Here is a 23,250-nt window from a genome sequence, read left to right as displayed (position 1 = left end):
CACAAAAATAAAAACCTTTAGATATACCTCATATTCATCATTTCGTGCTCTCTTTGTAGGAATGCCATTTTCCTATAAAAGAAAAGATGGTATTTGTGATTGTAATATCTCATCAAAGAATACAACTGCACTGCAAAGCAATCCAAGTAAGCCTACTACAGAAATATTCCACTACAGAAGCTGTCCAGACACCGGGTTCAACAGAGAACTACCGAATGCCCAGTTTCTTTTCTCTCAGCATTTGCATCCCCAGTGCATGAGCATCAAGGTGTTTCAGAAAATAAATTATTAGAAAAGCTAAATCTCTTTCAAGTATATTTTCCTAGTTTTTATAAAAATAAGCAAAGGCTCTGTTCGGTCTTAAAGGAAAGACTGTCAGTCTCCCGTGATTACACTTAAAACAGTCATTTCATTATTGAAATGAAACTCTAGGGAGCATGACTAAGAAGCCATGAAAGTACTCAGCTACACCTCCTGCCTGTAAATTCCACAAAGGTGTGATTACTACACCTCCATCAAGCACTTTTAAATTAAAAAAGACTATATGATGAGTTGGGAAGAAAAATTACTCCATTCACAAATGCTCACACTTACATGTAACCTTTACACACCAAAACAACAAAAACAAACAAAAAAAACACCAAAGAAGGAAACAAAACAGAAAAAATGACTATCCCAAGTAGGCCCTGAAACATTATTTCTGTTCCTAAAACAACCACCTCCCAAAGTACAAGGTGCAACAGTTCTAATCATTAGAGGGTGATCTAATCAATAACTATCTAATATTGATCTAATCAATAACTATCTAATCAATAGTTGAGGATGGGAGAAACTTATGTACACAACCACTGTGTGTACCAATCCCCACGTGCCCAGAATTCACAGGCGTATCCTGTTCTATGTTAGTCCTGCCCTGTTCTCAACTTTCTCATATTCCCCAAAACCCATTCTCCTTAGGCAGAATATCATGCCGACTGGAATGTTTCTAGTCCACTCTTTGTTCCACCTCCACCCCTACCTACTGCCTGATTCCACAAAATATTATCATTTTGTTAGGTGAACAGATTTTGTCATGGTACACCCACACATGAAGCAGCACCCACCAATCACTCCTTTCATTATCCTGTTCTAGTTTTACAGCACTTAACATTCTCTGATTGACTTGTTTCCTGGTTGTCCACCTCCTTCCATCGAGTGGGAACTATATCTCCTATCTATCTTACTCACCGCTGCAACCCTAGTGCCTGGAATGCCGTCTAGCTCATAATAAGCCTGCAAGAACTATTTACTGAAAGAAGAAATTAGTAAGTGAATAAATAAATGCATGCACTTTTGGCCAAAAGCAAGCAGTGGTGTTGGGAGACAGGAGATATTTGGGTTGGACTGTTCACCGGCCAAAACAAAACACATGGACACACATACAGTAAAATGGAGTTCTTTCTGCCCTCTCTTTGCCTTCTTTCTCTCTCCAGATTATATGACCTCCTGTCCTGCAGCTGAATACTACTTAGAAGTAATGAGCTGGAATGATTGCACAAGAGCAATTAAGAATACAACCTTTGGAGTTAGAGCACCTAAATTCATATCCCACTTCCCACAACAGATGATAGATTTGTGACCAGGGGCAAGGTACTGAACCTCATTAGCAAAATAAGGGTAATAACAGTAGCCCTAGCTGTACTCAGATAATGCAACTCAAGCTCTGAGCACAGTGCTTGGATAAGCACTATGAGCATTCAATAAATCTTCACTATTATTCTCCCTGCAGCCATCTTATTGACAGTCCAGTCCTCTGAAGGGCTGGAAGGCAGCACCAATCCCACATCAGTGTTCCATAACCTTCCTCCTGGAATGATCCTATTCTCACACTAATTCTAATTCATGAAGGAGGCTTACAATCCTGTTGTGATAACTCTGTTATCCTTCTTGACTTCCAACCCACATTCTTTCCTTTCAAAATGCTTCTAAAAAGTATTTTGTGGTGATACTAGAAGTACATGTTGTCACCCCCAAAACAAGTTAAAAACTATACCTCTGTAGAGTCCACCCTCAGAGGAATATCATGAAAGGGGGAAATGTAGTCACCAGCTACATTCTCTGCAAAGGAAAAACAAAAAACAAAAATAAAAATACAGAATTAAAGCAATGGACTATCCTGTTCTTCAGAGCAATTATATCCTTATCCACTTTTAAACCTAAAAGGAGTTTTTCAAGTTTTTTCGAAATTAACTTTAACTCCCAATTTAAAGTTTAATTCAACTTTTAAAACTTGCCCCAATATGATGACCACAGAGAATACATACCAAGTAATCCACATTTGGTTTACTGAAATAATTTACAGTTGACCCTTGAACAACATGTTTGAACTGCTTAAGTACAGATTTTTTTTGATATAATACTGTAAATATATTTTCTCTCCTTTATGATTTTCTTAGTAACATTTTCTTTTCTGTAGCTTACTTTATTGTAAGAATACAGTATATGATACATGTAACATACAAAATGTGTGTTAATCTACTACTTGTGTTATGAGTAAGGCTACCAGTCAATATAAGCTATTAGAAGTTAAGTTTTTGAGGGGCGCCTGGGTGGTTCAGTCGGTTAAGCATACGACTTCGGCTCAGGTCATGATCTCGCGGTCCGTGGGCCCGAGCCCCGCGTCAGGCTCTGGGCTGATGGCTCAGAGTCTGGAGCCTGCTTCCGATTCTGTGTCTCCCTCTCTCTCTGCCCCTCCCCCGTTCATGCTCTGTCTCTGTCTCAAAAATAAATCAACGTTAAAAAAAAAAAAAGTTAAGTTTTTGAAGAGTCAAAAGTTATACATGGATTTTCAACTGTGAAGTGGGCCCTAACCCTGCATTGTTCAAGGATCAACTGTACTTCTCTCTCTAGCTTAACACATCCAAAGCAGAAAATGTCTAAAATTGACTAAAGCCCCAAATATGAAATATCTCACTTGTGAACAGATACTCATTAATAAGTGACTGGATTAAAACTGATGTCACTTTTCTGAAGAGTAATCTAACAACAGAATTCCCAATTTCTGTCTATAATCCTATGAACAGGATGTAAAGATCCTACCCAATTAAAAGAAAAGAACAAATCATTTGTTTCCACTCAGTGATAAGAATGTTTATATTAAGGTAAGCTTAAAACAAAAACAAACTTTAATAATAGAAACTGTCTTATCTTCACTGCATATAAAAATGCATATTTTAAAAGCTGGGCTTAATACAGCCATAAAAATTTTTCAGTTTATAATTACCTAAGTCAGGGTACGTTTTATTTCTGCCCTGCTACCTCTTTGGCATAATTTTCAAATTTAGACTTTAAAAAAAAAAATTTAACAAAATAAAACATGAACTGGCTGACAGCCTAATAGCAATGAGTATACTCAGCTCCCAAATCTTGGGTTTCCAAGTACTATTCTCCAGTAAAAAGAACTAGGACTTCTTAAAGAAGAGGCGGATTCTAAGGCTGGGACAAAAACTATACAAGATGAACCCAATGGATCCTGTAGGACCAGAAATCAACCAAGTGCTCAAAGAAACAAAAGGTTGGCTGTATGTCGAAAGGAAATGGAGCCAATCTACAAGAGCTCCCAAAGGTCAAAGGTGGAACAAACTGAGGGACAAATAACAGAGTATTCAATCACAAACCAAATTATTAAGTAAATAATACAAGAGACCCACTAATGCACATAAATGATTGTTTAAATAAATAAATGAGGGAAAACAGACAAACATTTCTTACAAAAAATTCCAAGAAATATATACATATAGATGTCGCCCCTCCAAGAAGGAAAGCTTACCCTGCTCTCCCAGAGTGCAGACTAAACTTAATGACTGACTCACTTCAACATAGAAAGGGAAAAACAATAACATTACAGTAGAGAACTCTGGCAAGAAGTACCCTTAACCGAGTGATCAAAGTTGACATCACCAGGGAAAAGTCATGTTAATAACATGTACCTCCTGATACGCTGTGATGAGAAGGGTATGTACTTCACTTGTATTTTTCCCCCCAAACCCATTACCCCACTCTCATCACAAGAACGACAGCAGATACATCCAAACTGAGGGACGTTTTACACAATATTAACCAATACTGTTTAAGAGTCTCAAACTCATAAAACAAATAAGGAAATACTGAGAAATTGTTAGATTGGGGAGAATATAAGGAAATACAATAACTAAGTATAATGTGTACCCTGAACTGGATTCTGTAAGAAAAAAATGACATTAGTGGGAAAACTAGTCATATCCAAATAAAATCTGGAGTTCACAGTTGGTACCAATGTTGGTTTCTTAGTTTTAAAAAATGTACACTGTTAATGAAAGAGACTAACATTTGAGGAAAGTTGGTAAGAGATATACTGGAATTCTGTACTATCTTTGCAACTCTGCCAAATCTGAAATTATTTCACAATAAAATTTAAATAAACAAAAACAAGCTGTGGCGTCAGCCCACTAAAGTGAGAAGCATAGAATTTAACAATGGCCCTCACTCCACCAAAACTGCTTTTCTTCTTCTCATGCTTCACAGGCTTTCCTTAGCACTTATTACTAAAGTTCTTGCAGGAAGGAGTTTCTGTTGTTTGTTTTCATTTGTTCTGTTATGCTCTCTCCTCAGTCCCCAGCATCCAGAAAGTACCCAGCACTTAGTAGGCATTCAATAAATACACCTCTATTACGATTTCATTTTTCCCTCCAAAAAGTTCATGTAATTTTTCTTTTCCCACTCTAGGAACAAGGGAGTTGTGCATGAAAGATCATGTACAAGGTAGGATAAAGATGACTAAGAGTACATAAGTGACAAAGTATATAAAAAGCTTGCCATGACCTATAAAGCTCTTTTCATTAGTTAAAAAAGATGCATCTTAAAAAAATTCTTTTCCATACCAGATCAAACGTCAAATTCTCTGCCTGAATTTAAAATCCTCTATGAGTAACACAAGAAACGAAATTATCAGTTTGCTGCATGATTATTTACTTTTCTATAAGTAACACAGATACTTAAATGGGTCACCTTTATTTTCTATTAAAATAAATTATGGCAGTGAAAACTGAAAATGATACAGACACTTTGGAAAACAGTGTGGCAATTTCTTATAAAGTTAAATATTTGACCCAGAAATCCTACTGTTAAGCACTTGACCGAGAGAAATGAAAACTTATGTTCACATGAAAACCTGTAAGTGAATGTTTATAGGTGGCTTTATTCAAAATCAAAACTGGAAGCAAACTAAATGTACAAATAGTAAACAGATAAACTCTGCTACACCCATATAATGGGTGTTTTACTCAATGATATATTAGTCCCAAATAAAAAAAAATGAACTATTGCCAAGTGAAAGAAGCTAGACTCAAACCATTCCATTTAGATGACATTCTGGAAAAGGCAAAACTATAGGGATAAAGAGCAGATCAGTGACTGCCAGGGCTTGAGGGTGCAGGGTAAGGGGGCTAAAGAGAGACCACAAGGAAACTATTTCGGGGTAACGAACTGTTCTATGCCTTGACTATGACAGTGTTTAAATGAATCTATATTTTATCAAAACTCAGAACTGTTCACACAAAAAAAGTGAACTAATGTATGCAATTTAAAAAATAAATACGGAGCAAAAAAAAATCGGTTAAGGAAAGTATGTATTAAAGTATAAATAAAAGGGGCGCCTGGGTGGCTCAGTCAGTTAAGCATCCAACTTCAGCTCAGGTCTGATCCCACCATTCGTGAGTTTGAGCCCCGCATCTGTGCTGACAGCTCAGAGCTTGGAGCCTGCTTCAGATTCTGTGTCTCCCTCTCTCTCTGCCCCTCTCCTGCTCATGTGCACGCTCACTGTCTCTCTCAAAAATAAATAATCATTAAAAAAATTATTTTTTTAATTTAAAAAAAGTATAAATGGAAGCTCTTGTTCCAATGAGCAATCAGTCTGTAATTCTTCGCTTTAAGTCACAAAGATAAGACAGTTTTGAGAAAAATGCAATCCTTTAGCAGATTATATCAATAATTACATTTGAGACCTATCACTGTGATGGGAATTAACAATAATCCCAGCTCTAAGAATTCAGGATGTTGCAGAGACCAGGGAACTTCATTATTAAAATTAAGGAAGTATAGGAAATTTGACAAAATAGCTGGGCTGCCTTTGTAATTAAGAGTGAAAAATACCTCTAGCACACTGATTTGGTGTTAAATTTCTCTAGAGCTCCAATGCTCTTGTTAACTGGGGACAAGCCCCAACAAACTAAGATTTAAGATGAATGCATGTTACTCAAGTCTGAGCGAAAAATGGGACTAGCCTAAGCTGTGATTGCTAAAAGCTAAAGATTTGTGAAGTGTGCTTAGGTACCTATCTCTTTAAATTGCAATCTAAATGTTATATTCAGGGGTGCCTGAGTGGCTCAGTCGGTTAAGCATCCAACTCTGGATTCCGCTCAGGTCATGCATGATCTCACAGTTCGAGAGATCAAGTCCTGCACTATCAGCACAGAGCCTGGTTGGGATTTTCTCTCTCCTTCTCTCTCTGTCCCTCTCCTGCACAAGCACATGTGTGTGCTGTCAAAAAATAAAAAAATATGGATGCCTGGATGGGTCAGTTGGTTAAGCGTCCGACTTCAGCTCAGGTCATGATCTCACAGCTTGTGAGTTCGAGCCTCACATCAGGCTCTGTGCTGACAGCTCAGAGCCTAGAGCCTGCTTTGGATTCTATTTCCCTCTCTCTTTACCCCTCTCCCACTCATTCTCTCTCTCTCTCTCTCTCTCTCTCTCTCTCTCTCTCTCTCTCAAAAATAAGCATTAAAAATTTAAAAAAAAATAAACTTTTAAAAACAAACATCATATTCAAACACTATGGTAATGCCAATACATATATTTAAGTGGTATCTAATTGGCATCTTGGAAGGTAAAAAGAGTTATTAGTGAATGAGTGGTCTCAGATAACCATATCTACTGGAAGCCATATGGATCACGAAACAGTATAAATAAAAATGTACTAATGAAGAAAAAAGAATAAAAGAATTACACACACTAAAATAAAAATAAAATATGGCTTTAAATGTCAGATGATGATAATGCTTTGATGAGCAATACACCAGTAAATTCACACAGAGCAATGAATACAGAGATCAAGATCCTGACTTCTAGTTAGTGAGCTTGATAAAGTCACCCAATTTCTCTGAAACTTAATTTTCTCCATTTTTTCAATTGAGCAATGTACAATTTGTACGTAAAAGGTAATGTACTAGATGCTGGAATACAAAAGTGCTAAAAGTGAGCTATATCCACAGCCAAGAAAGGGAATGCACTAAATCATCTACATAAGCATTATCCAGTAAGTGCAAAGACAAAGGTCCTCTTGGCATCATTATCAGAAAGCTAATCACTGACCTAATGCACAAAGGAACGAGAACCCATTAAAAGTTTTCTAAGGTCAGTGCTATGTTAGTATGCTCCATATAAAGAGTATGAAGAATCTCTAAAGGTAGATTTATTTTTTTTAAGCTTATTTATTTATTTTTGAGAGGGCAAGAGAGCAAAGTGGAGAAGAGGCAGAGAGAGAGAGAGAGGGAGACACCTAAAGCAGGCTCCAGGTTCTGAGCTGTCAGCACAGAGCCCGATGCAAGCCTCAAACCCACGACCTGAGCCGAAGTCAGAAGCTCAACTGACTGAGCCACCCAGGAGCCCCTAAAAGTAGACTTAAAGATAGGTAGAATCTATCCTGATCCTCTCTATACAACAAAAAGGGTAATCTATATTATACATACGAGCCATAGAGAGATGTGGTATATGCAGCAAGCACTGTGGCAATGTATGGCACTTTGTAAAGGTAACAGAACTGAGGCACAGTACAGACAGCCCTTTCTCAGAGCCTCAGAATAATAAATTAGTAATAAATCTTGAGTGAGAACTTCATTATATGAAGTTCAGACTGGTTGTTTCTTTAGATTTAAAACCAAGTTGTTGCTATCAGTTTGCTTTTTAAATACCTATTTTGTTGTTTAAACAAAGCAATGCATGTACATGGTTAAAAAAATGACATCAGGGGGCGCCGGGTGGCTCAGTCGGTTGAGCATCGGACTTCAGCTCGGGTCACGATCTTGCGGTTTGTGAGTTCGAGCCCCGTGTCAGGCTCTGTGCTGACAGCTCAGAACCTGGAGCCTGCTTCCGATTCTGTGTCCCCCTCTCTCTCCACCCCACCCCTGCTTGTGCTCTGTCTCTGTCTTTCAAAAAATGAATAAACATAAAAAAATTAAAATTAAAAAAAAATGACATCAGTAACCACCTCTCTCTAATTCAGATCCACTTTTAGAACAACCTACTTTCACCTCTTTAACTTACCTTAGGTCTAGTGATTATTTACATCTCCTCAAATAATATATTTGTACGATAATTTTTTACTTTACCAATTTTAGAGATTATCTACTGTTTCCAATGCTAAGAGAAAATTTTGTTTCATTTGACCCCAACGTATTCCTCTTAAATTCTCTACTGACCAATCTTAACACACTATAGCTTGATTCCAATGTTCCACCAAACACAGTATTTCTTGACCCTACTAACTGGCTTTTTACCTCATTCTCCTCATTCTTCTTTCTCTCTCCTAATTTCTATCTTCTGCATTTTCATTTTTTCTTCATTTCAAGGTGGCAAATGTTCTACAATCACACTGAATTTTCTGTGCTTTTCCTATTAGTGTATTTCCAAAATTTTTCTAATCATAGGAAAAACTTGGGAGTGCTTGTTTAAAAAAAAAAAGTCTTTGGACCCCCCCATACCTAGGGAACCAGAATCTTTTTTCAAAAAAATTTTTAATGTTTTATTTATTTCTTTTGAGAGAGAGAAAGACAGAGAGCAAGCAAGGGGCGGGCAGAGAGAGAGGGAGACACAGAATCCAAAGCAGGCTCCAGGCTCTGAGCCGTCAACACAGTGCCAGATGCGGAGCAGCTTGAATCCACGTACTGTGAGATCATGACCTGAGCTGAAGTCAGAGGCTTAACTGACTGAGCCACCCAGGAGACCCGGGAATCAGAATCTTTTTTTTTTTTTTAACGTTTATTCATATTTTGAGAGACAGAGCATGAGTGGGGGAGGGGCAGAGAGAGAGAGGGAGACAGAATCTAAAGAAGGCTCCAGGCTCTGAACTGACAGCACAGAGCCCGACGCGGGGATGGAACTCATAGACCGTTAGATCATGACCTGAGCTGAAGTCGAACGCTTAACCGACTGAGCCAACCAGGCGGCCCCTGGGGAATCAGAATCTTAAGAAGACATCTGGATATCTAGATTTTTAGCAAGCACCCGCAAATAATTCTTACACTGAAGTAAGTTTGAGAAGCATTGTCTATGTGCTGATTTTTGGCCAAGTATAGTGTTACAGTTAAATTTCCTTTCCTGTTCGGCTTCTATTTTGACTTGTGCTTCTAATTATGTTTCTCCCATTGTCAGTCATAATCATATCTATAAATTATTCAAATGCCTCACAGATTCCACAGAGACTATGGAATTCTCTCTTTACACAGTTCCCTTTGAAATCGCTATCCTCTTGGTGCAACACGGACAGAATGCTTTTTTGGCACCCTAAGATTTTGCTTCTTTGGTCTCCAGCTCAGCTCTGTTTTCTGGACCCCATGCACTCATCCATCTTTTTTGGTTTACTTACTTGTTTTGCTGGAGCTTATCCCTAATTTGTGTTCTGTAAGAAAGGATGCATACAAGGTAAATTTCCCACGTCCTTAAATGTCTGAAATATCTTTATTTGGTCTTCAGTCTAGATTAATGTTGTCTGGATAAATTGTAGGGGGAAAATTCTTTTCTCTCAGAATTTTTAAGGCACTACTCCAGTCTTTAAGCATTCATTTATGCTGGTAAGTCACATACCAGTTTGATTATCATTCCTTTGCAGGTGACCTGTTCTCCCTCCCTCCTCTGTCCCCAGCCCCAGGACTTTCAGAATCTTCTTTATAAAAGCCTCAGTTTTCTGAGATTTTATAATGCGTCTGGGACTAGGAATGGTTAGGTCCTTAAATTCTTAGATCTCTTCTGTTATCTATCCCTTTGTAATTACCTCTCCATTCCTTCTGACACTTGTATTAGTCAAAATTTGGGACTTCCTAGATTAAATCTCTACGTCTCCTCTTTCTACCTCATTTTTCTGTCTGACATTTTCTTCTACTTTCTCATAGATTTCTTTACCTTATATTCTAACTTTTCTGTATTAGTTTTCCAGGACTGCCATAACAAATGATCACAAAGTTGGTGGCTTAAAACAACAGAACACCATTTGTCCCACTACACCTTCTACAGAGTCCTTTGTTTCTACAATCACACCATTTTAATACATCCGTGATTATCTTTTCTTCATAGCTTCCTCTTCCTTTTTAAAGGATGTAGGTTTCTAAAATCTCACAGGATACCCGTTGGACTACTTAAAATTCGAATTCTCTTCTTTCCACTTTCTCTTTTTCCTATTTAATTCATAAGATTTCCTTAAATGCATTCATTGGATATTTACCAAACACATATACTATACCAACCAGTTTTAGGTCATAGGTGTACAAATTCCTTGTTCTTATGAAATTTATATTCAAGTAGGGGCGTAGGTATGGAACCAATGAAAAGGTATGTTCTAACTATATGGGGTACAATAAGTACCACAAAGGAAAACAAACAAGGGCAAGAAAGGAGTAAGGGAAGGGATAAAATCTAAACTGAAAGAATGGAGATCTCACCGGTAGGTAACATTTCAGCACTGTCAGAAATAAAGTAAGGAAGCAGGTCAAACAGACATCCACGGAGGAATGCTACGGGAACAGCAAGGAGGCCAAAATGGCCAGAGCAGAATGATCCAAAGGGAAGAGTGGTAAATGACGAATTCAGAGAGGAGCCCCAGCAGTAGGTCATACGGGACCTTGTAGACTGTGGTGAATATTTAAAATTTATTTAGAGTGAAATGAAAAGTCACTGGGGTTTTGAGCAGAGCCTGGACATGAGGTGACTTCCACTTCAAAAGGATCAAGGGGACTTCTATATGGAAAGCAGCTACAGGAGGACACAGGGGACAGCAGGGGAAGAATACGGCGACTGCAGTCGGTCAAGGGAAAGATGGATAGAGTGGCAAGGGTGCAAGCGGAGAGAAGTAAACATCACCTGGATACATCTCAAAAGCACAGATGAAGGGAGAAACTACTGACCTAGAAGGGAGGTAAGAGTAAGAAAGGCAACAAGAATGGTTCCTAAATTGCTGGTTACACATATGAGGACAGAAACAACCAACTGAGTGGAGACTGGGATCAGGAGTCCTGTACACATGAACCTTGAGATGTCTCTGAGACAATGAAATGGAAATACAGACTGCACTTACTGGATGTGTAAAAATGATTTCAAGATACAGAGTGTGCTTACTGGATGTGTAAAAATGAGTTCAAGAGAAATTCAGGCTGTTACACATCTGGGAAACACAGATGGTATCTAAAGCTAAGGGACCAAAAGGGATCACAGAGAGCAATGGTTATAGTCAGCAAACTTTGGCCCATGGCCTGTTTCAGTCTGTATAAATAAAGGTTCGTTGGAACACAAAGCCATGTTCAGACTTTTACTGTCTCTGGCTGCTCCTGTGCTACAGGCAGGGTTAAGTAGTTGTGGCAGAGACCTTATGGCCTGCATAGGCTACTATTTACTATCACAGCCCTTTACAGAATATTTGCCAACCCTTGCCCTAGAGAGAGAGATGTGAGCTAAGTACTGAATCCTGGAGCATTTCAAAAGTTAGAGTTCAGAAATATGAGGATCCAGAAAAGAAGACTGCTGGAGAAGCCATCAAAATAAAAGAGAATGTTATCCTAGAGATAAAAGAAAAAAAATGTTTCACGGAAGACAAAGTAATCAACTGAAAAGTTCTATTGATAATTCATGTGAGATGAGAACTTAAAACAACATTATAAGAGCACCTGGGTGGCTCAGTCAGTTCAGCATCCAACTCAGTTTCAGCTCAGGTCATGATCTCGTGGTTTGTGAGATCGAGTCCTGAGCTGGGCTCTGCACTGACAATACGGAACCTGCTTGGGATTCTCTCTCCCTCTCTCTCGGCCCCTCCCTAGCTTGTACTCACTCACTCTCTCAAAAATAAACATACATTAAAAAAAAAAACAAAAACAAAAACAAAAAACCCTGGTCATTATATTTGCCACATGGAAGTCACATTTTGACAAAAGCAGTTTGGTAGAATAGTAGTGATGAAAGCCTGCCTGAGGGTGATCCTTAACAATTTCATTGACATTTAAGAGTAAGAGACTAGAGGGGTGCCTAGGTGGCTCAGTTGGCTAAGTGTCCAACTTTGGCTCAGGTTATGACTCACAGTTGATGGGTTCGGGCCCTATCTGGGGCTCTGTGCTGACAGCTCAGAGCCTGGAGCCTGCTTGGGATTCTGTGTCTCCCTCTCTCCCTGCCCCTCCCCCACTTATGCTCTGTCTGTCAAAAATGAATAAACGTTAAAAAATTTTTTTTTGAAAAAATAAGAGATTAGAAAAATGGATGTGTAACCAGGAGAGGCACATAATGCCTAAGAAGCTGGCTATTGCACTGGGTGGGGGCTGGGGTCGGTAGGAGCCTAAGTGCTAGAATGTAGAAGGCTCTGCTGGGGCAATACCATCAGGTTGTTCTACTTCCCTCCAAACACTTTCTTCAATTTCTGTAGAGGAAACCAGCCAATCCCACAAGTCCTAAACCTGCATGGTAAGCATCTGTGTGCTATTCCATAATAAAACTTGTATCGACCCCTCGATAAGTGCCACATCCCACCCACAACCACTCTGAGGTTCTGCAAGGAGCCTGGCTTCTTCTTAAACTACAGACCCTTGACACATATACTTAAGCTGGGATTTCATACATGCTGTTTCATCAATAACCACAGTTACATCTATTTTTCATGTTCCATAAATATTTTGAAATCTCCCGCTCTGATGAGTCCTTCTTATTTGTTGTTTTAGGGTTACCCTTTTTTATTCACTTACTATCAATTCAATAGGAAATTTATTAGAGGGAAAATCCAACAAACAACTGTAGTCACCCTACCATCCTGTCTTGATATTTCACTTTGTCAAAAATCAGACTGCATCCCTGAGCATAAACTAATGAATTCTTTCAGGCCCATCAATATACATACACTTGACATCGCCAATGTCAAAACTTTCCCTTCAACTAGACTGAATTGAGATTTTATTCTATTATTTTGTAAATTACCTATGTTTTTCTCTCATAACACCAAGTTGTATCAGGATCAAAGTTTATTAATGGTATTAGTAAGTTTATTAATGGTATTAGTAAGTGAGAAAATGGAATGGAATGCAAAACCGGTATTTGGTTACATGTACATATACAAAATAGCTACATGGATGCCAAGTACCAACAAACTATTACATATTATTACTAAAAGCATTTCTAGAGACTTACTGGAAGCTTTAACAATGAAGAATACCAAGTACAAATAATTCTTCAATATTCACACAATAACCATAATGTTCTATATGTTCTACACAGAATTCAAATTCCATGGTATGAGCCAACTTAAAAAAAAAGGTTACAAAACTCATATATTTAAGACTCAAACACACATTGTGTGGATTATTCACAGAAAATTTTAGTAAGTTCAAATGTATAGTACATTCAACTGCAGATTCTATCACCTACCACTCAAATGATGTACTTAAAAGAAAACCAGTAGTAATTTTAACTTAAGCACATAGTTACTATAAATGATAAAATAAATTCATTCATTGTTAAAGAACTGCATGATTCATTCTCATGCTAAATAAAGCAATGTGAATTACCTACAGCATTGTTTCTCTAAATAAACCAGTCACTTGCTCCCTACTATCCCATAGTAACAAAAGTGCAAACTATGAAAAGCATAACTTCTACTCATCTTTTGAGAAAATGTAAAAAACCTGAAATATTGAATTTTCAAGTTATTAGCAAAACAAAAACATACAGACTATCAAAGGAACATTGACATGCAGTGCTTATCTTTGGTCCCATATAAACAAGTCTAACTTCATCATGATTTCACAATTAATTCAAAAGACTGCAGGGCAGTATCCATTAAAACTGAGGCCTAGGAATTAATACATCGAGACATATTCAAAAGATTCAATTTTATCCGCATCCTGTTGTTTTCACCCTTCACAGATTATGACAAGAATTTTGGTCTTATATCTTGAACTCAAAAAAAAAAAAAAAAAGGAAATAACATAAGTTAAATATTTACCATATGCCATGTGTGCGACACTGATCATATTTACACATTTAACTACCACAGCAGTTCTATAATATTATTAGCATTATCCCCATTTTGCTGATGGAGAAATTGAGCTGAGGCCCAAGACCATTAAGATATGCCTATTAGTGTAGAATTGTTTCTTTGATACACACATGCTTTGGGAAGTTTCAGAAATCATCTCACCCAGTGCTTCCCCAACTTAATTCCACAAAACTCTGGAGTCACTATGATATTAACAAATGTGATGAGAAATAAGGGCTCTAGGAGTCAAAATTTTAGGACAAGTTACTTCACATCAGAACTTCCCAGAACTTTAATACGCACACTGTGACTCTCCAAGATGGTGATAAAATGGGAAGTGTTCTGCTCATTTATTAAACCATGAAGCACTCTGTTTAAAGAAACCTAATAATAAACTATGGTACATCTGTGCTCAACTCGGCACAGTTTGGGAAATGATCATCTAGTCCAATTTCCTCTTTCTATGGTTTAAAAAAATGAATTACAGATAAGTTAAATGACTCACTCAAGGCCACACAGAAAGTTAATAAAGGGACAGGGCTGGCACCAAAGGGGCCTGGTGATTCCCTGCAAGATCCCTTTTCCTCTACATCATTCTGTCTCACTTCACTACTGTTTCTAAAAAGTCCACACTAATTAAAAAGGAAAAAACAAAGAAAGTATTAAAGTTATCATTTATTCTGATTCTTCTGAATAGCAGTAAAGAGAAAGCATTTGCAGATATGAAGCTCAAAAATGGTCTACCTCCCAATGCAGTAGTATTTCAGGGAATTGGGATATATTTGGAAATGTGGGAAATGATTCCACTGTAATAATGCTGAATAACACTTTTCAGCCAAGTGTTTATTTTTTTTAATGCTTATTTTTTTTTTGAGAGAGAGAGACAGAGCATGAGTTGGGGAGGGGCAGAGAGAGAGAGAGGGAGACACAGAATCCCAAGCAGGCTCCAGGTTCTGAGCTGTCAGCTCATAGTCTGACACAGGGCTTGAACCCACAAACCACGAGATCATGACCTGAGCCGAAGTAAGACGCTTAACAGAATGAACCACCCAGGCACCCTTCATATTTTTCTTTGAAGTCATGTACAACTACACTCTACTACTGCATGTAGACACTGCCAGAGTTCAAAATACCCAATCTGAGACCATCCTTAAAAGGAGCAATGTGTTCACTGTTTTCCTCGTACTCCCTCACACTGAAGGGGCTTCCTTTCACTTTTCCTACCCCTGCCAGCAAGCAGTACACAGTCCTGGGCCAAGGATGCCATCTGGTGTTTTGGTTCAGGAACTGTTTAACCCCACATAACCTTCCAATTACAACCTCACCACCTGGCCCCTCCCCCAAACCACCCTTCCTTCCAATTCTTGCACATTTACCTCAGGAAACCTTTTTTCTTGTTTTCTGTCATTTATCCTAACTGGGTAAAAAAGATATCTCTGGCGTTCTAGTTAAGGACAACTCATGAGTCCGAAATACACTTGTAGCTAGAGAAACCAACCATGGTGAGTGGCCAATTCCGCCCTGGAGATGGCCTAATAGAGGCCCTGTCCAAGACAGAATGTCAGAATATCTAATATTGATCCAACACCTTCAATCAATGAATGGCAGCACCAACAAGGACCTTGAAGATCAAATGCTAGGTCAACTGCATTATTTTACAACTAAAGACACTGGCCCTGTATGAAATGAAGCAATCACCTGCCCAAATAACAGGAAGTCAGAGCTCATACCGCAAAGTCAGGATTAAGGACTCTCCATTCCAAAGCCAGTGCTCAGTCAACTATGTCATATACTCTAGGCTCCTCAAGATATTTTTTCTCAGCCAACATGCAAGTAAAATATTTTTCAGTGTCTTTATATTTTCCTTAATTACTATATAATATAATAATATAATATATTGGTATTATGACTCTCATGAGAGCAGGGCCCATAATGAAAACCTCCCCAGTGCCATGTCTAACAGTGTCTAGCACACTTCATAAATACGTACTGACGTTTTTGGTCTACTATTAACTGTACTTCTTGCAAATCTAGAATAATTTTACCATGCCATGTATGTTAGACAAGCTTTTATCTACTCAAAAACCTAAATGCCATTTCATAACACTCTTTCAATAGAAAACGGTGCCCAAAGTCATCACATCATACATAACCTTTGGGAACACATCCATTCAGAAACTTGGGACTTCTTGTTAAGGGTTCCTCTCCACCTGATCAGTCTTGACTAAACAAGGATGTAAAAAAAATATGTACCAAAGAGGAAAAAAGCAACCAATTTTGAAGAATATGGGTATTTCACTATCAGTTGCATCATAATCCTAAGAGTATACAAATTCAATTTCCTCTTCCATAAAATACCCTTCGACGCTAAGTTCAGTTAAGGATACGTGTAAACATTTTATAAATTACAGGTATCAATAATGAGACAGGTATTATTAATAACAATTTATATTCTATACACTCTAATCACTACATACACTTCACCATGTAATCTTTACAGCCCTGTTTCACAGATAAGACAAAAACAAGGCGTAGCAAAGTCAGAAACTCATCAGAGGTCACAGAGCCAAGAGCTGAAAAATCCAGGATTCGGGCTTAAATCTGAAAGCCTCCAAAGCTGGTGCTCCTACGAGATGGGCGATCAGGCAAGGCCGACTTCACAGAAAGAGTATTCCTCCCCTTAGGGCTCTGAAATCAATGAGGCATGAAAGCAACTGGACCAACCTCGCTATTTTCACGTTATTGCTAACCTACACGGTGCAACATGGGGCTGCAAAGAAAAATGAGAATAACGGGAACCCGGGTCATTTTCCGACTTGGCGGCCAGCTCAGCGCCCCGCAATTCGTGTCGCCCTCTGGGGCTTGTTCAATGTGAGGAGGACACTGGCTACCCTGAGGCCCACTAGGCTCTTGACGCAGCACAGCATTCAAAGTGCCAACCTGTGAGTATAAATTCATGCTTCTGAGACAAGATCCTTGGCCAGAGTCGCCCCAGAAAAAGACCCACGGGACGAGACACTTCCAAAGTTCTGCCTGCCTCTCCAACGGCAGGCGGCCCTCCCCGGGAGGAGGAGCTTGATTACGCGCCCGAGAAAGCCGTCCAGAGGGCGGATTCTGCGCTTCCCTCCCACGACTAAATTACGTTGAGCCCGGAATGGCGGCAGGGACTCGCCTAAGGCTGCGCGGCCGCAGCGGGGTACCGCGGGCGCCCCTGCGCGCTCCGCGCCCGGCTCGGAGAGGGCGGTTGGCCGCGCCCAGGGCGACTCGGCGCGGCGCCGCCGGCTGCCCTGCGTCTCTGCGCTCCGCCTTTGGGGGCTGGGTTCGCCGTCCCCTTCGCTGGCTGCTCCGTGGCTCTGCGCGGGCCCCCGCGTGCGGGCAGGCGGCCTGGGCCGCTCGGCCACCCAAAGGAAGGAGGGAGGAGGCCGCGCGGACCATACAGGCTCCAGCCCGAGCCTCCTCTAGGCGCGCCGTCCGCGGGAGTCCCCGCGAGCTACTTACTGAAGAAGAGGCGGTAATCGGGGGTGTAGGGCTGGCCGCGCTCCTCCGTGCGGTAGAGGGCCATGGCGCGGTGCGGCCCGGGCCCTGTACTCGTAACCGGGGGCAAGCGGGCAGCAGCTGGGGCCCACGCGCGCCAGCCCCAACCCGTGCGCAGGAGCGGCAGCAGCACGCGCATGGCGTAGACGGCGGTCCGGCTCTGTGCTGGGCGGTGCTGGGGTCCTGGCAGAGCCTCGCGCCGGCGTCCCCTACTGGCCGCAGTCAACACTCTGGCCCCGGGTCTGGATCTGGATCTCCCACCCCAGCCAATCTCTGGTTGGAGAAACGGGAGAAATGGGAGTGCCCAGCAAATTGCAGTAAGGTACACTGTATATGAGCAGTGAGGTCAGGGTTCAAAGGTAAACAAGACAACGTCCAGCACCGCTGAGGAGCTCATGGTCACTTATTAATGTGTATATGCTTTCGTGCCTTCACAATCCAGTCAATATTTACTGTCATAATATTATCTTTATTATAATGATATATTGAGTGATAATTATGTGCCAGGCGCTGCTCTAGATCCTGTCCAATGTAGGAGACAAGCATCACACACACAAAAACATCGTAAGAATGATCAGACCTCCTTGTGAAGATTTGACCTTGACACTGACTTCTAGAGCAAAAAAAAAACATTAACTTCTTCTGTGCAAAGATGTTTGTATCATCAATGCTATCTCCTGCATGAAGCCTTTCCTATTTAACCAAACTAAAGGTGATTTAGCCTTTCTTTTTCTTATATTTTCACTTCTACAGTGGCACTTGGTACTGTACCCAGGTCTTTGTAAACATATTTCACCCTGACCAACCCACTGGATTGTTAATGTGCTAAACACTTAGGAATTAAGATTTAGTATCCTTGCTGGTTGTGGCAGCATGCCCTGCATAAAATAATGGCTCCTTTGTCGTGGCGGTAAATTGCTCCTGGAAGTCCCTTTTTACCAAATTTTTCTATTAGCATATGAAATTCTAGTTATTCATTTTCCAGAAAAACTTGTGAAAACAGTTGTTGCTAAGTAGTATCTCCACTTCACATTCTTTCCCCATCTCAATTCAGATGAGCTTCCTCCACCTTCTTAAGATCATCAATGTCCTCCTTGTCAATATAAAGTTCAATTCTCACAAAGAGAGAATCCAGAAGAAAGCAGTAAAAAAGTTTTTTTCATTAGAAATTAAAACTTAATGTTAAATATCTGTTATTCAGTTAAAAGTGAAAGCAAAAAGAGTAGCAATTTTACAGAAAGAGGCAAAAAAATGCATTTAAGATCTTTGTGAAAACTAAGTGAAATGGTTTTAATGAAAAGAGAAGGCATTTTTAAAATCATCTCTTAAAGCACTGTAATAAAAATTGGCTTCTAAGTGAACTGTTCCTGTGCTCAATGAATACATAAATTCATGAAAAATATAATTCTAACTTAAAATCACGCCTCTTACAAGACAAACATCTTTGCACAGATTGTTAATTAAGTTACATTGATTAAGTCATGATTATGGATCTGATTCCAGTCTAAACTAGTTTTTTTTTCCTCTGTTCTATAGCTACAAGTACATCCCCTGGTTCTCGATGTTAACAAGATAGACAAGATTTTTTAAAAATTGGCTGAAACAAACCTTTACTTACAAAATTCTGTAGGCAGAAATGTTACCAAGATGGCTCTATAGCTATCATGTAACTTTATAGAGAGAGAATAATACTTATATCTAGATGGTGGTCGGGATTTTGATCAACATAAATGTCTGGAGGTAGGTGAAACAGAGCTCTCCCATATTAGAGACCCAAGTTACTTCTATTCCGTTGCTCTTCTGTGTTTGGTTTCCATTGCTAAGGTCACCCTAATAGTTTAAAATGACTACTACAGCTCCAGCCATCACATCTTCATTTCACCTAGTAAGAAAGGAGGAAAAAAAACAAAAACAAAAAGAAGGGTGTGCCCCTTCCCCTAAGAACACATCCCAGAAACTATATATACTACTTTTACTTGCATTGCATTGAGCAGCACTTAGTCTACGGGCCACAACTAACTATAAACTAGGAACCTTTTTTCTGGGTCATCAGAGGCCTGGATACAAAGTAGGAGCCATACTACTACAGACGAAGGGAAAAATGAATAATGGAGGACAAACTTCAGTCTGCCACAAATGTCATTTTCTTTCCCAACAGTCCAACTTCCTTGGAAAGGTCTGTGGGAATTCTACATATTTCTACTGCAACTGTGAACTGAGTTCACATTCTTCACTACTGAGCACCTGAGTTCTTTCAATATCACAGGAATTAGTTCAGGACAGTTAAAATTACAAGACTGGTCTACCCAATTTCCAGAAAGGATCTCTAGAAGATATTGTTAATAACCATTTAGATTCTCTACTTAGATTGTAGATCATAAAATGTTTTTGTCAACAGTGGTGGCTTTGTAATGTGTCAGCTTCCTTAAACTAATCTGTAGGGCGGACTCTCCCGTAAAAGGTCGGGGCGGGGAGTTTCTTTTGTGCATACATCACAGTGGCTGTATAATTTTATTGTTTCCTCATGTAGAAAAAAAAGCTTAACTGTTCTATTAACTTTTGAAGTTCAGATGTTTCAACAAGACAAACCCCACTGAGACAAAATTGTGGGCTATTTTCTTATGGTCTATAGATTCTCAGAATAAGATTAAACCCCACAGAATATTCTGGAGCTTAAGTAGCTCCAGTTGGAGTTGTCAGAGTAGAACCAAAATCACTGGGCCTTTATACTCCAGTAATTGGATATGGGCTTCCCTGGAAAGGGTATGACATGGGCAAAGCAGCTAAGGCCATCCCTAAGAAGGCTTGACAACTAAAGTGAAAGACTTTTGTTAAAGATGGTACAAAACCAGTGTTTTCCACAGCTGTGAAACTGTGCTAGAGATAGGAGTTGGAGCTAGAGAAAAATGAGATAGTGATCCCAGTTCTGTTTTTGCTTTTAGCATTGGTAAGTGTAATACAAAATCTAACTTGGATAGAGTTGTCATTTTCTGAAATGCTGAATTATCCTAATGGGAAATAAAAGAATTTTGGAATTGTGGAGTAGTCATTTATGTGTGATATTTTGTAAAAGCAGCATATGTCTCTCAAATTCATTATTATCCTTACCTATAACAGGTAAATAAACAGATTTAAAAATGTACTAGTTGCCATTGCTCATGCTTGCGAGCCAATCAAAATATGACAGGGGCCCTTGGGTAGCTCAGTATGTTAAGCATCCGACTCTTGGTTTCAGCTCAGGTCATTATCTCGTGGTTGGTGAGTTCAAGCCCTGCATTGGGCTCTGCGCGGACAGTGTGGAGCCTGCTTGGGATATTCTCTCTCTCTCTCTCTCTCTCTCTCTCTCTCTCTCTCTCCCTCCCCTACACATGCACTCTCTCTCTCTCTCTGTCCCTCCCCTACACATGCTCTCTTTCTCTGTCCCTCCCCTACACATGCTCTCTAAATAAATAAATAAATAAATAAATAAATAAATAAATAAATTTTGTAAAAAAGTGGTTTAATACATACACACACACAGAACTCTTAAAAATAAGAAAATAAACATTTTAACAATGAGTAAAAGAGGGGCGCGTGGGTGGCTCAGTCAGTTAAGCAACAGATTCTTTTTTTTGTTTGTTTGTTTGTTTTCACTTTTTTATTCTTGAACAGAAATTGTAACTTGAAAGCTAACTTAAACTGAGTTACGTTTTTAGACACATGACAAATATTATACTTGCCATGTGAATGGTTTGTAGATGAAGAGAAACCAAGAGTTAATTGAAAAAGTTATTCAATTTTTAATCATTGAAGGTGATGTATCAGCTTGTTGACAGTGTAATATTCATATGCATCTGCTATTTATCAAATATTTATTGGGTACCTCCCACATTTAAACAACTGACTAGATTACAAGCAAATTATACAGCTTTAAGCAACAGATTCTTGATTTCCGCTCAGGTTATGATCTCATGGTCGTGAGACTGAGTCCCATGTTGGGCTCTGTGCTGAGCAAGGAGCCTGCTTAATATTCTTTCTCCCTCTACCCCTCCCCCCCTGCACTCCCTCTCAAAAACAAAACAAATAAATAAAAATAAAAATGGGTAAAAGAACAAAATAGAAATACTGCAAAGTGATTGAATAAGTTTGTGGGTGATAGAGGCTAATAGTCCCCCAACATCAGTACTCCCCTTCTTTTATAACAAAATAATTTTTTACTTTTCCAAATAAGAACTGTACCTTCCAGCTTCCCTTACAATAGGTCTGAGCATGTAAGTAAAGTCCACCAGTGGGATATCTAGGAACATTCTTCAGGAAAATGTGGTGTACATATATACATAACAATATTATTCAGTCATGAGAAAGAAGGGAATCCTGAAATTTGTGGCAACATGGATGGACCTTGAAGGCATTATGCTAAGTGAAATAAGCCAGGCAGAGACAAATACTTCATGATCTCATGTATATGAGCAATATTTTTAAAAAGGAGGTGAAGCAAACTCAGGAAGAGTAGAATGTAGCTGCCAGAGACTAGCAGGTGGAGGAAATAGGGAGATGGTGGTCAAAAGGTACAAATTATAAGTTCTAGGGATGTAACGTATAGTATGACGACTACACTTAATAATCATTATGTACTTGAAAACTGCTAAGAGAATAGCAAGAGATCTTAAATGTTTGTACCACACACACTTACAAAAAAAGATAATTATGTCAGGAGATGAAGCTATTAACTAAGCTTATTTTGGTAATCATTTTGCAATACACACACACACATATATATATATATATATATGCAATATACACGTATCAAATCGTCACACTAGACACCTTAAACTTACACGATGCTATATATCAATTATAGCTCAATAAAGCTAGGGTGGGGAAAATAAGGAGGCAGGTAGATCATCCTTTACCTTTTCCTCTTCATCATTTCTTGCATTCTGTTACTTAGAACTTTTATGCTCCCTTGTCCATGAAGATAAGGGTCACACCTTTGAGGAATGGAGCTGTGAACTGAAAGGAGCTTGTTTGTACCCCACAGGACTTTGTGGAGCAGAGCTACCGTATTAGCTCTAGAATACATATCCCTGGACTTCTACATGAGAGACAAATAAATATCTTATTTAAACCACCAATATTCTTTTTTTGTTTCTGTTTTCTGGTTCTCCCAGCTGAATTTAATTCTCATCTTAATTTTCTTCTTTTTGCAAAACAAAATTTGTTAGGAGAAATTCAGACTAATTGAAGACCGACCCCCACTTTACTACCTATCTAATTTCATTCAAAATATTGTGAAAATATTCCATGAGCTGTTACTTATCAAGTATTTAAACTAAGTTACTTGTATTACTAAGGGAAAAAATATGTAATGATTTCAACTCTAAAAGCCAAATGAAATGATATTACAAGAGAACTTTAGGTCCTCGGAGCCCGGCGCGGCCGTC

At 39.2% G+C, this 23,250-nt stretch overlaps 1 protein-coding gene across 2 annotated transcripts in view; it reads right to left on the bottom strand.

The window, feature by feature from the left end:
* The window catches only part of PPA2 (inorganic pyrophosphatase 2), a 91,976-nt gene extending 73,921 nt beyond the window's left edge, over positions 1-18,055 (bottom strand). Inside the window, exons 1-3 of one of the 2 annotated variants that reach the window (XM_058721756.1) lie at positions 17,792-18,052; positions 2,033-2,097; positions 28-72 (exon numbers count right to left, since the gene is read on the bottom strand). In XM_058721756.1, the coding sequence (XP_058577739.1) occupies positions 28-72; positions 2,033-2,097; positions 17,792-17,966 (285 nt within the window). In that variant the 5' untranslated portion in view covers positions 17,967-18,052. Of the gene's footprint in view, positions 1-27; positions 73-2,032; positions 2,098-17,791 lie in introns of both variants that reach the window. The other variant, XM_058721757.1, reaches the window with a different exon arrangement.
* Between the last annotated feature and the right edge of the window lie 5,195 nt (positions 18,056-23,250).

This window comes from Neofelis nebulosa, chromosome 3 (genome assembly GCF_028018385.1).
Source record: "Neofelis nebulosa isolate mNeoNeb1 chromosome 3, mNeoNeb1.pri, whole genome shotgun sequence".
NCBI classification, from domain to species: domain Eukaryota; kingdom Metazoa; phylum Chordata; class Mammalia; order Carnivora; family Felidae; genus Neofelis; species Neofelis nebulosa.
The sequence above is the reverse complement of the archived record's forward strand: the minus strand, read 5'-3'. Positions and strand labels throughout refer to the sequence as shown.